Consider the following 13,293-nt stretch of genomic DNA (forward strand, 5'->3'; position numbering starts at 1 on the left):
CTCCAAGGCTTTTGATCGTGTTGATATACAACTTCTTTTAAATAAATTAAAATACTATGGCGTGATTGGAAGTATTTTATCTTGGATCAGATCTTATTTAAAGCACAGAACGCAGATAGTCAGTATAAATGGCCATCAATCAAAAGTTATTAATGTAATCTCAGGAGGACCGCAAGGCAGTCATCTCGGTCCTGTGCTTTACTTTTTGTTTGTTAACGATATCACAAAGTGCTTTTCTCACTGCAAATATCTTCTTTTCGCTGATCATTTAAAATTATATGTGAAAGTTACTAATGTTAAAGATATTCAGCACGATATAGATTCTTTCTGGAAATGGTGTGAAAATTCCATGAGCCCTAATATAGATAAGTGTAAAATCATTTCATTTACAAAATGCAGTGTACCAATTGATATTTCATATCATATCAATAATAACGTATTGTCGAAAACCGACACAGTTTTAGACCTTGGTGTTACACTAGATTCTAAATTAAATTTCAGCGGTCACATTGACAACATTTTAGGTAAGAGTTTTCGCTTATGTGGTTTTGTTAAGAGGCACTGCAAAAATTTTAACAATGTAATAGTAATTATTAAATTATTTTCTACGTTGGTGAGGCCAGTTCTCGAGTATTGTAGCAGAATTTGGAATGCCTACATACATACATATTGATAGGATCGAAAAAGTTCAGAAGAAAATAGTAAACTTTATTTTATTTAAATTGAAGATTAACAAAAATAATTATACGTACTGCGAGAGGCTGAAGTTAATTGGTCTTCAATCACTCGAAACATGTCGTCAGTGTCAAGCTATAACTTTTGGACACAAAGCTTTACATAGCAAAATTGACTGCTCCAAAATTGTAAATAAATATGTTTTTCTACCGCCCACGTTTTTTGGTTTTCTAATAGAGCTATTAACGCACGCAAATGACGTCACAGCAGTTCATTAATAGCGGAAAGGCGTTCTTTAATAGATCTGGTGTAATTTAGATCGGTAAGATTGGTAGCAATGACGAGAAATGTCAGGTGAATGTCTGTGACAAATCTAAACTTAAAATTTCCCATGTTTCCGGACGCGTAACTTCTTCGCAAGACATTTTAACCAATTTCAAATTACAAAAACTCGAATTGGTTCGAATTACAATTGTTGTTGTGAAAATTCGAACCTTAAATATTTCGTGGTTAGTGTCAGACCGACCCATCACCAACCACGACAAAAGTCCCCAGATTAAAAAAAATGCTAATTTCAATTAAATTTTGGGAAAAAACGTGTGCGGTAGAAAAAATAGTATAAATAACTCGTTCATAAGGCCATTGAGGCACTCATCCTTTATATAACTCGCGGCTTCGCCGCTCGTTCTATAAACTTGGATTCGTGCCTCAATATTTGCCTTATGAAACTCGTTCTTTAATATACTATTACCTTGAGAGTTCCTTCCTACAAAACTCGAGTACATGAAACTGTAGCCATCCGTGTTCATCGTACACACTACGGTTATAATTCTCCATTTGTCCGTAGTGCTAGGTATATCAACACTGTATCCGAAGATTTAGACCTGTTTCACTGTAGTTCCAAAACCCTTAGACGGTATTTGCTTTCATTGTAGAATGATGTATCCTAAACTATTTTTGCGAAATTTTGTTACGGTATTTTTTTCCCCTTACAGTATGTAAGTAATTATTTTTATAGATGAATATTTTTTTTCTTTTTGTTATATTTGACTTCTGTCTTTTCTAAATTAATTTTTATTTTTGTCCGGATGTATAATATTAGAAATTGCCTGTTATATTTATAAATTTACCCGATTCGCTAGTGGACTGTAGAGTAACAGATCCTACGCTATCCGATCATTCTGCCATAGTCTTAAAAATGAAATGTGAACTCTCAACGAACAGCGTGGTTACAACGGAGCGGATATATCGTCCCATAAATATTACAAAATTAGAAAATTTCTGTGAAAACTTACATAGTACTGACTGGTCCTTTATATATTCATCTAAATCTGCTCAAACTGCTTTCAGTAGTTTTTTCAGTAGCTTTTTAGATCTGTATTATCATTGCTTTCCTATAGTGACTCTTAAATTACATACTCAAAAGTCTCAGTCAAAGTGGTATAACGACGAACTAAGAAACATGAGAGAAACTCTAAAAGCCATTGATATAATGAGGAAGTCTCCAAGAGCAGCTGAAGGGGCAAATCGGGCGTATCAACAAATACGGGAAATCTACAGAGAACGTCTTGTGTTAGCAAAAAAAGAATACAATAAGAAACAAATTGAAAGCTCAAAAAATAAAAGTAGAACAGTTTGGGACCTCATTCGTTCGGAATTAGGTCAAAGTAAGTATAAATCGCAAAATAATAACTTGACCGCGGATAATCTTAATGACCACTTTTCAAACGTAGTAAAACAATTAGTTAATAATCTTGTTCCACATAATTCAATATATAATTATCTATGTAAAATGACGTCGCCAGGGAAGTAATTTGGTCTGGAATATACTGATCCTGTGGAGATTTCCAGTATAATTAGCGGCTTAAAGGCGAGTGATGCTAGAGATATTTACGATCTAACTACAAACACGGTGAAATATATAAAGGACTGGCACAGTCCAATTCTGGCTCACCTATTTAACAAGTGTATAGAAGAAGCAACTTTCCCTGATGAACTAAAAATTGCAAAAATAAGATCTATATATAAAAAGGGTGACATTAATAACTGTCTAAACTATCGTCCAGTTTCTGTATTGCCGGCGCTTTCTAAAATTTTTGAAATACTGCTTTATAGGCGACTTGCATCATTTTTTGACAACCACAACTTACTTGTAGACAGCCAATTTGGCTTCAGAAAAGGGCGTTCAACAACAATGGCATTGTTAAAATTGGAAAGCGAAATTTTAACTGCACTGGACGAAAAGAAATTAGCATGTGCTTCTTTTCTAGATCTTAGCAAGGCTTTTGATAGCATAGATCATCAGTTGGTATTAAAAAAAATGGAGTTCTACTGCATTCGGGGGTTGCCTCATGACTTAATTAAATCCTACTTCACAAGCCGATATCAGTGTGTAGAGGAAAAAAGGGAGAAATCACAGTTGGCTAAAATAGAGTGTGGTGTACCGCAGGGGTCTGTCTTAGGGCCCTTGTTTTTTATAATGTTTATAAACGATTTGCCTTTTACAGCGCAAAGTCATATATTATTTGCCGATGATACCACTTTGTAAACTGCGCAAGTGATATGGATAACCTAAAACTTATGCAAAAAAACAGTATGTGCTCAGCAAAACAGTGGTTTGACGACAATATGTTAGTTATGAATGCAGAAAAGACGACATCATTAACTTTCTCATTGAAAATAGGCAATTTAATTGGCGAACTTAACAAAATAAAGTCTCTTGGAGTAGTAATTGATAATCGTCTCCTATGGACTGGACATATAGATTATTTAGCAGGCAGACTATCTTCAGTTGTGTATCAAATACGGAAACTTTTAGACTACTGTGATCTCGAAACTGCTTTAGTTTTCTACAGAGGTAACTTCGAGAGTCTCTTGCGTTACTCCATTCTCGTATAGGGAAACTCTACGAGTGCAGTCAGAATTTTTTTGATTCAAAAGAAAGCTGTTCGAGTCTTGCTAAAGAAATCTAAATTTCAATCATGCCGCGAGTTGTTTAAGAAACTGAAGTTACTACCCCTGGCATGTTTATTTATCTTAGAGTCTGTTGTTTTCGCAAAAATTAATGAGACCAAATTTAAAAAGAATCTTAATTATCATAGTTATGACACTAGAAATAAAGATAATTTCGTAATCCCATATCACCGTATTAAAAAAGCACAACAGTCAGCGCAATACACTAGTGCTATTCTGTTTAACGCTCTCCCTAAAAAGGTGAAAGAAAAGCCTCTTCCTCTATTCAAGTCAACCGTCCGGAATATATTAGAGGGCAACTACACGGTTGATGAATTTTTAGTAACTAAGCTGGCAACAATTAATGTCTAAGAAAAATTGTTGATATATACATTATTAATGTTTGTAAAAATTGTGTGTGATTTTAAAATGTATGCTCTGTTACGGTTCGGTTTACTATAGTTGGCTCCTCCTTTTTGGTTACATTTTATATTGAATAATTAAGTATGTACATTATTGTAATTAATTGACATGTCCTCCTGTTCTGTACAATATGAGGCGAAATATATATTATTATTATTATTAACTTTAAAACGTCTGCAAGATCTCAAAGTATGCATTTCTGCAACTCTTGAGTTATTTAATAAAATAAATTGACTGATCCATACATTTGTTTGAGTCACTGTAAAAGCAGATCTAAAAAATATGAATGCAATGATAAATTACGAATACATTCTGATGATATGTTGCACATCTTAGATAGGATTTATTCGGCAAAATTTTGAGATGACGTGATCAAGTTTTTGGGCTTGATAAACAGATATATTTTGATTAAAAAGCTACCATGTCAAACAGTAACTTTAAAACGTCTGCAATATTTCAAAATTCAGTTTTGCAATTCTTGATTCAATCAATAAAATAAATTGACTCAGTGATTAATTTTTTTGAGATACACCCTATAAGCAAAACTAAAAAATATGAATGGAATGATAAATCATAAGTATAGTCTTATCTTATTTTGTACGTTTTAGATAGGATTCATTTGGCAAAATTTTGGGCTGACGTCATCAATTTTTTGGAGGGGATACGTAAATATATTTTGAATAAAAAATTATTATGCTTATCGTATGTTTAAAACATTTGCAAGATTTCAAAGCATTGGGTTTTGCAGATTGAAAATTAAATTGTAGGTGAAACGAAGTTTACGGGGTCAGCTAGTGCAAAATATGGTGGTACGATTCTTGTCATTTATGTAATATCAGGATGAACAAAAAGTGTACCGATTATAACTAAATAAATTCATGTTATAGGCAAACATAATTATTAAACACCTCTTGTAATAAATGTTAAAACATGAAAATTACACCCTTATTTTTATTACGCCGAAAGTGTTTCGAACTCCTACACCCGCAATTTGTGTAACCTTCTTAATGTTTTAATCCACGTATGACCAGATTTTTTTTATACACATGATAATAATTTTAAAATTAAATAACAGATAATTTGTGATATATACCTTGCCATTCGATACTTTTGTCACCGACAAATGGTGTGATTTACGCATGCACACTCGTGCGGGATATGAGCTTTAACGGAGCGCTAAGTTGATATTTCAAAACCGTATCAGCTTTGACTTAAGAAGCTCATAACTTGGCACTTTAAAGCTTAAAGGCACTTGTTGTGTTACTGAATTTTTTAATACAATTTAGCCGGTATAGTTATTTTTATTTCCTCTGTAAGGATGCATTAATTGCCGATCTGTCTACGTAGGAATCGACAATAAGAAATATAGTAGTGGAAAAGTTTGTGAGGTAGCATATTATAGATCATTCTTAAACGTAAATATAAAATTTGTAATAATTAATTCTGTACATTACAGAGGCCGAATGAACTTAGACATTTACCCAACGACTAACACAAGCCCGGCTAGCTCAGTCGGTAGAGCATGAGACTCTTAATCTCAGGGTCGTGGGTTCGAGCCCCACGTTGGGCGCACTTTTTTTTTGTTCTCTACATCCCTATTAATTTAATTTATTGAAAAACTAACATTTAACACATTATAATTTCGTCTTGTACCGTTAACGAAATTTGGCTAGCATCAGTATGTTGACAAAAATATATTTTTTGTTTAAAAAAGAAATCTCAGCTTTCAACCGGGAAGCGCTGTAATACTATGAGTATTTAATAATCTGTAAATAAACAAGTCAGCCAATTTAACCGCAGAAGCCAGACATATGCGGAGTGATGTTTACATATTTAGCATTAAAATGCATCTGCCGAGATTACTTAAAACAAACATTCCCATTGCAAACGGCACAACGAAATACAAAGCGATAAATTCGTTGCCTCCAAATAAAATGATAAATCCTAAGGAGATCCGCGCTATAAATATGACTTCTCGCAAAAAAAATAATTCCAGAGAGTAGGAGTGAATTCTCTAAAAAGCATAGCGTGTGTAAGTAGGGTTAAAGTTTAGTTTTAGATCCACATCGGCGCGAGCTAGTTTAAGTCACATGTGTCGTGTAGAATGTCACAGACATCGTTCACGGTATTTCGAGTGCGTACAAAATCGGATTCCTCGCAAAGCATGGGTTAGGATTTTTGCGTTGTCGATAAGGCCAAGTGCACTATGCGACTGACGAAAACATTTTTTGGCAAATCAATCGAAATTGTGTTTGTTTACATGTTCTGGTTTTGTGCCAATGTTGTCACATGTTGGAATAATGACGAATTCCAGAGGAACTGTAAGTGACTATTAACTACTTTGATTCGGGACACGATTTATTGCAATTTGGCATTAATAGGGGTAGTTAAGTGCAACAGCAGAGAACTAATTATCCGCAACATTGTAACGTCCTGATAGTGTTGCAATTTACTAGCAGCATATTCGAAGTTATTTCTTTGCCGGTGAATTATTAGAGTCGAGAGCAAGCGTTGCCACAGGGCAGTTTTGCTTATTTCACTGTTAGAGGGTGCAAAAACGAACAACTGCTTGGTGCGATTATTATTTTCCAGAAACAAATTTTCTGGGAATGTGAAATAGTTCGAACATCACTATTTGCACATGATTAAGGGTATTTTGAATACATTTCTATGTTCCGAATAACTTTGGGTTGAAAAAAAAAGTACAGAAAGTTTTGTCCTATTGTCGGGCTGACTTCTTTATATAGCATGAAATTGGATTGTTTCTTATTCATCGCAAAATAAAGACTAAAAAAGTGGGTCGCTGTTATTATATTTATTTCACCTACACTTGCTTAAAATTTGTTGTTGACCCAGTATTAAGTTTTTATTTAGTCTTTATACAGGGTGATTCACAAATGGCGCACTAAAATCACTAAAAAATCCCTTACTTCAATCATTATTCACAAAAACAAAATGTCCATTTTTAGGTAGATTATTAAAAAGGGTGAAAAATTAACTAATCTTGTCAGATTGATTTTGAACAATTTTTAAGTTTTAAGGATTAAAAGCTGCTATAATTCAAAGATCAAGTCAATCAATGTCTGCAATTTTTGTGCATTTTCCATGTTTGTTATGTTATGGATTAGATTTTTGTTTGGCAGTTAACGGAGATTCATTTGAGCATCTCATTTAAATTTATGGGTAATTGTCCTATATATCAAAAATGGTATGTGCATATGATATACGTTAATACAAAAATGTAAATTTATTATTAACCCCAAATGAAGAATCATGTGACGTTATAAATTTCAGACGACATGTACTTAACGAAATATTAGATGACGTCATCAAAATTTTGGAAGACATGAGTAAATACGGAAAATGAAGACCTACATTTTCGTATTCTAGGAGCTACGAAATGTGGAGAAAATATCAAATTAACGAAGCGTCAAGCGCGCACTTCCCTAACTTACACTCTGAAAGTCAAAATATATCGCTACATAAAACATGTCACTGAATAACAAATATGAACCAGCTTACGAGAGTTTTTCGTAACAAATTTATATTTTCCGTGTTATCGTAAAATTAATTTTCCTTAATTAAGGCGAAAGTAATACCAGCTTCTGGTATCAGGAACATTTTATAATATTCATAAAGTGCTTTGTTTCGTAATATTTTTAATGTATTTTTGGCGCATCAAAAACATGGCACTGGCCGCAGGTTAGTAAATATAAATTAGAGGTGTAAGCAACATGTGGCGTTGTGACCCTTCGCTATTTCAAATCTCTTGACCTCTTTAAAAAATAGACGAACTTTAATCGCCGTACTTACGACACACCTCTACAACGCAAAATATTTTTATGTACAAACGAACTTGTTTTAGATTGTTTAGTTTTTATGCAAAAATAAGTGGAGCTTCCTAAATTTGGTCATCTTGCAAAGCCCACCCTGGAAGTCACATCTGTTTAAAATTTTCCAAGCCCCGCTCGACATTTCAAAACAGAAAAAAGTGACACCACTTCCACTTCCTTTATTTTAAGGCGTCTACAACAAAGCAGCAAAAAATATTTTTAATGCTTGTATTGGTGTAACGCTTTCTATTAATATGCGAGCAATTTCGGTAGTTGTTTCTACATAATTGGCTAAACATCAAGGAAATTGGCAGTGTACAGCCTCACCTCTATGCGATCTAAGTCGAACTATGAAATCAATCGAAGCAGGTTAGTAGGTCACTGCAGGTGTTTAAACACTATTCTAACTTTACCTAGTTAAAAAAATCGCACTCAATTATTTTTCGGTAAAATTTTGGCTCTGAACATTTTTTATTTAGTATGCTCACACCATTTATGGAAATAAAATTTACGAAACACGTGTGGAATTTCCTTCGTGTCGAAAAAATCATTACTTGAGTGATACTTTGACTTATTTGGGTTTTGATATTAATTTTAAACACTTCTCCTAATTTAATGAAGCCTGTTTGATAAAACATCACTTATACAACGATTATACATAGGTACTGACGATGGATGTTTTAAAGAGCAGTTAGTCATGTGAATTAAGAAGTAGGAAAAGCTACTACAATGTGTTTCAAGTTATACATATAACATATAATAATATAAAAACTGTTTGTGCTTATTTTTGTTGGTCTCCCTTTTGTTACACTTCCTTTACGAATAAAAACATAGCAACTCTTCGCAAACTACAATAAGTAATTTTTTTACTACTGTTATCAACGAAGTTCACTGACTATCATGACCTATGACGTCACATGTAAACACATGCTGTGGCTAAAAAGATTTATGCGTTTTTTGACTCGGAATTATTTTGAGGATATAAATTTGGCACCATATGATTAAATAATGGAAGAAACTTTGTATTTCTTACATTTTAAACATACTATTCTAATACCTCGTTTTAACGTCCTTTTATTCAATAAGGAGCTCTGGAAGGCACTTATATTGATAAACTTGACCAGAAAAACCAAGTGATTTAATGTATTTACCCACCCTAACTAACATCAAAGAAAGAATTTCTAAATTATTAAACTTTTAAAGGAATAGGTACGCTTGTTTATTCAAATAATAATTATAACTGATTGCAAGAAGATGTTAATAATTCATTTAGTAACCCTTTGACCCCGACTAATTGCGAATTCCACAAATAATACTAGTACGCTTTGAGTGCTTGTATTAGATTCCCTTTTGAACAGCCTTTGCTTGAAATAATATTACATCTCTTTGTTGTTGAAATTGTGAATAATTGTACCAAAGCGATTTTCGTTACGTTACACTAATCTCACATGCTGATGAAGTCTCTAAAAAAGACTACTGCCATTCATAAATTTTCTTTCTTTGATGTGTTTTAAGTTTTTGTCAGAGCCTATTTCTCATATGGTCGCAGTAGTTTCCCACCGGAAACACGTTTATAAGCTATAGCGATCGTAATAATTCAAATTATTGCAACGAAAGTAATTCATTCCGGGATTTAGGTTTCGATCGATCGGCTGAAATGAGAAGTATTTTCAGCTGGTGTTGATTTAGCGGAAACAAAACAAAGGTTTTAATTTTCGTCTTTTTAAATAGGTAGTTTATTATTCCTTTAAAAATTTTGTGTGAAAACTTTACAAGAAATATTAGGTATTTACGTACCTGGTTTGACTACGAGAACTGACAGATATGAATGGTTCTTTCGCTTAAATTTATTGTTTGCTTCTCTCAATGCTACGACGTCATCGATACTTGGTGACCTTATTTTTAAGTCAGGAATTGTAATTCAAAAGAACTTGTTAAAAATACAACTAAGTATATCAAATTGTTGTTCATGTGAGACAAATCTGAAAATTATTCATTGGTATTGTCAACTTCAAAACAATTTACAAGAGTATGCAGAGTAGTTTGTGTGGCTTTTATAATTTGTGCAAATTTCAGAGTTGTATTTACGAAAATAAGTCGTCAGAGATGCCTTCAGCTAAATACTGAAACAAAATAATAATTTCACGAAAGTCAATTACATATATACCGACCTACAAACCAAACAATAACTTAATACTCTGTTATGTTATGTTAAATTAGGTACAAAATAAAATGTACAGGGTCATCATAAAATACTGAGTTTTCGGTTTTTTACTTTAATCTCCCACAAAAAAATTTCACGAAATTTGGTGACAACTTATCTATTTATGTCCCAAACTCACTGTAATTTTTTTGTTTCAAAATATTTATTTTTTCCCCTTATTTTGATTTAATATCGAAAAAACACCCTAATTTGGTGCTTTTTGTTGGTTGAAATCTCTTACTTTCTGACGGTGTAAAAAAATATACATTATTATGGCAAATTTACATAGGAAATGCAAAAAAACTCGAATTCAAAAATTTTTTTTTTAATTATTATGTAAGATTTTGAGCTGTTTTACTCGAAATACGTAAAATTCCATGTTACATTGATAAACTAAAAAATTGCAAATCGAAATATACTACTATACCTAATTAACAACCAATAAGTTAAAATAAACTTAATACCTTATAAGACATCTAATTATATTTCATAATACTCTATTAAATTATATTTTATATTATTTTTTGTATCGGTAGAAATAAGCATGTTGATAATTTCTGAAATTAGCTTTTTATTCTGCATTAGAAAATGTCAAAAAATCTGGGTGTTCCATTAAAAAAAAAAGTTGTTGGCCTTGTGTGTCAAACCGAAAGCGATAAAAAAAGAAAAAATATTGTAATCAGATCGCCATGTCTAATTATATATCCACACAAAATTTCCAAAAAAAAGCTTTTCAAACAACACAACAGACTTCACAAGCAAAATTCAAAAATAAAATTTTTGATCAAATCGAGATCTAAACCAGAGCAAAAAATTGGTCGAAACTTCCCTAGCTCCTTTAGTACTGTACTCAAACATATCCAGCATTTTCGTGTTGAGTCTTTTCTTTACACAATTTTGTGATGACGTCATCATCATTTTTGCAAGGACATGTATATCATCACTGGTGCAGTGTAATACTAAAAATAATGGTATTGTATTCGAAAATTCTGGGAAAATGGAGTTTGCCGTTTCTGATTTAATTAATAAAATAAATTGATTTATTCTTAATTTTTTTGAAACACCTGCATAACCCAATCTAAAAAATATGAATGCAGTGATAAATCAGAAGTAAAAATTCATATTTTGCACATTCTGAATTTATTGAGGAAAACTTTGAGGTAACGTCATAAATTTTTTGGGGGAATAAAGAGATATATTTTGATTAACAATTTACCATGCTTACAATAACTTTAAAACGTCTCCAAGATTTCAGAGTATTCAGTTTTGCACTTCTTGATTTACTTAATAAAATAAATTGAGTGATTCATCAATTTTTTTTGAGTCACTTTATATAAGCAAGTCTAAAAACTATCAATGCAATGATAAATTACAAGTAGATATAGACTGATCATAGTTTGTACATTTTAGACAGGATATATCTGGCAAAATTTTGGGCTGACGTCATCAATTTCTTGGAGGGGATAAGTAAGTATATTTTGATTCAAAATTAAATTGCAAAATGAAAATTTTTCTTCCAAAAATCTGAACGTTTCGGGTAAAAATTAATTAGGGGCTATAAACTATATGTGCAGGTCTATGTTATTTCATACAATTTAAAACCCATTTAATTATTAAGTGCAATTTTTGAAGTGATGTCATCATATTATTGGTGGGGATGATTAGACAAATTTTGGTTAGCGTTTTACCATCTATATGATATTCCTAATAAAAATACAAAATTTGATAACATTCGGCCCAGTGCTTTCGGAGACAGACGAAAATGGGAGACTTATTTTTTCGTACTCTAGGGGTCATGAAAGGTCGAGTAAACAAACAAGTAGAGGGTCGGCGGACAGAGTCGATTACAATACTTCCTTCGCCTACGCTCGGGAAGTAAAAAGCACTGCACAAAATAAATTGGGTACTAACTTTTGATTACGGCACAAAACATTCTCTCGCAATGATGACTAGTGTACTTTCGCATAGGAAATAAAGTACCAAATTTTGGTTTTCTAATTTTATAATAGATGGTTAAACGCTAACTAAAATTTGGCTAATTATCCCCACCATTATTGGAATGACGTAATCTCCAAAATTTATAAAATATTTTTTTTTAAATTGTATAAAATATAATATTATAGGTATATAAATATAAATTTTAATTTCGTAAATAAGATACGCCTGCACTTGTGGTGCGTGAATCCGTGTAGAATTTTCTCCCTAGACATCCAGAATTTTTGGAAAAAATTTAAACTTATAGAGGTTCTCATAAAATAAATAAAATTCGCATAATCAAATTTAATAATTTCTCGAAAAAGCTGCATTTGTTTTATTGAATTTCAGAGGCGAGGGAAGTTCTGTCGAAATAACCTTGGACCAATTAGTTTCATTCAAAACACATTCCGAGAGGTAAATAGGTACCCACCTAAATTTCTTTCAAGGTAGAGATTTTGGATTGGAAAAACCCAAGATTACTATGAAATACAATAAGATACCTACAATAAAATATCCTTGCAAATTTTACTTTTCTATTCTATCTACTTACAGAATATGCCCAACACGTAAGTACAATTTTTGTAAAAACAAGTGTTAAAAAATAAGAGTGAGGATTATGGTCGGAAAAGATCTATTTTTCACGTCCAATAGTTTCAAATACGAAACCTTCAAAAATATCGTTGCATTTCTGCATTGTTTTTCTGGTTGCGGTACCGGAAAAGGAAAGAAAAACATCGTAAATTCATTATCTAACTAATACATAAAATTCTCGTGTCACAGTATTTGTAACCAAACTCCTCCGAAACTGCTTGATTTTTATGAAATTTTTCTATATTCGGTCGGTCTGAGAATAGGTCGAAAACTATTTTTTTCACTAGCAGCCATGACGCAAATGTCGACTCATTTAGAGGGAGCAAATTCAACTTTTGCGACCACCGGTTCAAAAAGAAAAATTGAGGTTATGTACGCAATGTTTGATGTGATTATTTCTTAAAAAATGAACAAATGTGTGCTACAAACATTACTTGAGTATACGCATGGTAGTTGGTAGACGGTAGAAGATAAAATGATTAACTCGGCGACAAGTATAAACGGTTTTCTTTGTGTTGAAGATTTAGATTAAGTTTGATTAGAAATCAAAACAAAATCATGTTGCGTCAAAAAATTGAACGTTTATTTTTTCAGTTTATTGTCTTATGGTTTCTGCTAGTGAAAAAAATAGTATATTAA

At 32.2% G+C, this 13,293-nt stretch overlaps 1 protein-coding gene and 1 non-coding gene across 3 annotated transcripts in view; both read left to right on the forward strand.

The window, feature by feature from the left end:
- The first annotated feature begins 5,547 nt into the window (after positions 1-5,547).
- On the forward strand, positions 5,548-5,620 carry Trnak-cuu (transfer RNA lysine (anticodon CUU)). The gene has a single exon. It is a non-coding gene; the product is annotated as a tRNA-Lys (tRNA).
- Positions 5,621-6,121: 501 nt separating this feature from the next.
- The window catches only part of LOC135136453 (neural cell adhesion molecule 1), a 283,868-nt gene continuing 276,696 nt past the window's right edge, over positions 6,122-13,293 (forward strand). For both annotated transcript variants that reach the window (XM_064065718.1, XM_064065717.1), the window contains exon 1: positions 6,122-6,371. In XM_064065718.1, the coding sequence (XP_063921788.1) occupies positions 6,257-6,371 (115 nt within the window). In that variant the 5' untranslated portion in view covers positions 6,122-6,256. The remainder of the gene's footprint in view (positions 6,372-13,293) is intronic.

This window comes from Zophobas morio, unplaced genomic scaffold, assembly GCF_036711695.1.
Source record: "Zophobas morio isolate AGI-343-1 ecotype UQ-CSIRO unplaced genomic scaffold, CSIRO_AGI_Zmor_V1 ptg000026l, whole genome shotgun sequence".
Classification (NCBI taxonomy): domain Eukaryota; kingdom Metazoa; phylum Arthropoda; class Insecta; order Coleoptera; family Tenebrionidae; genus Zophobas; species Zophobas morio.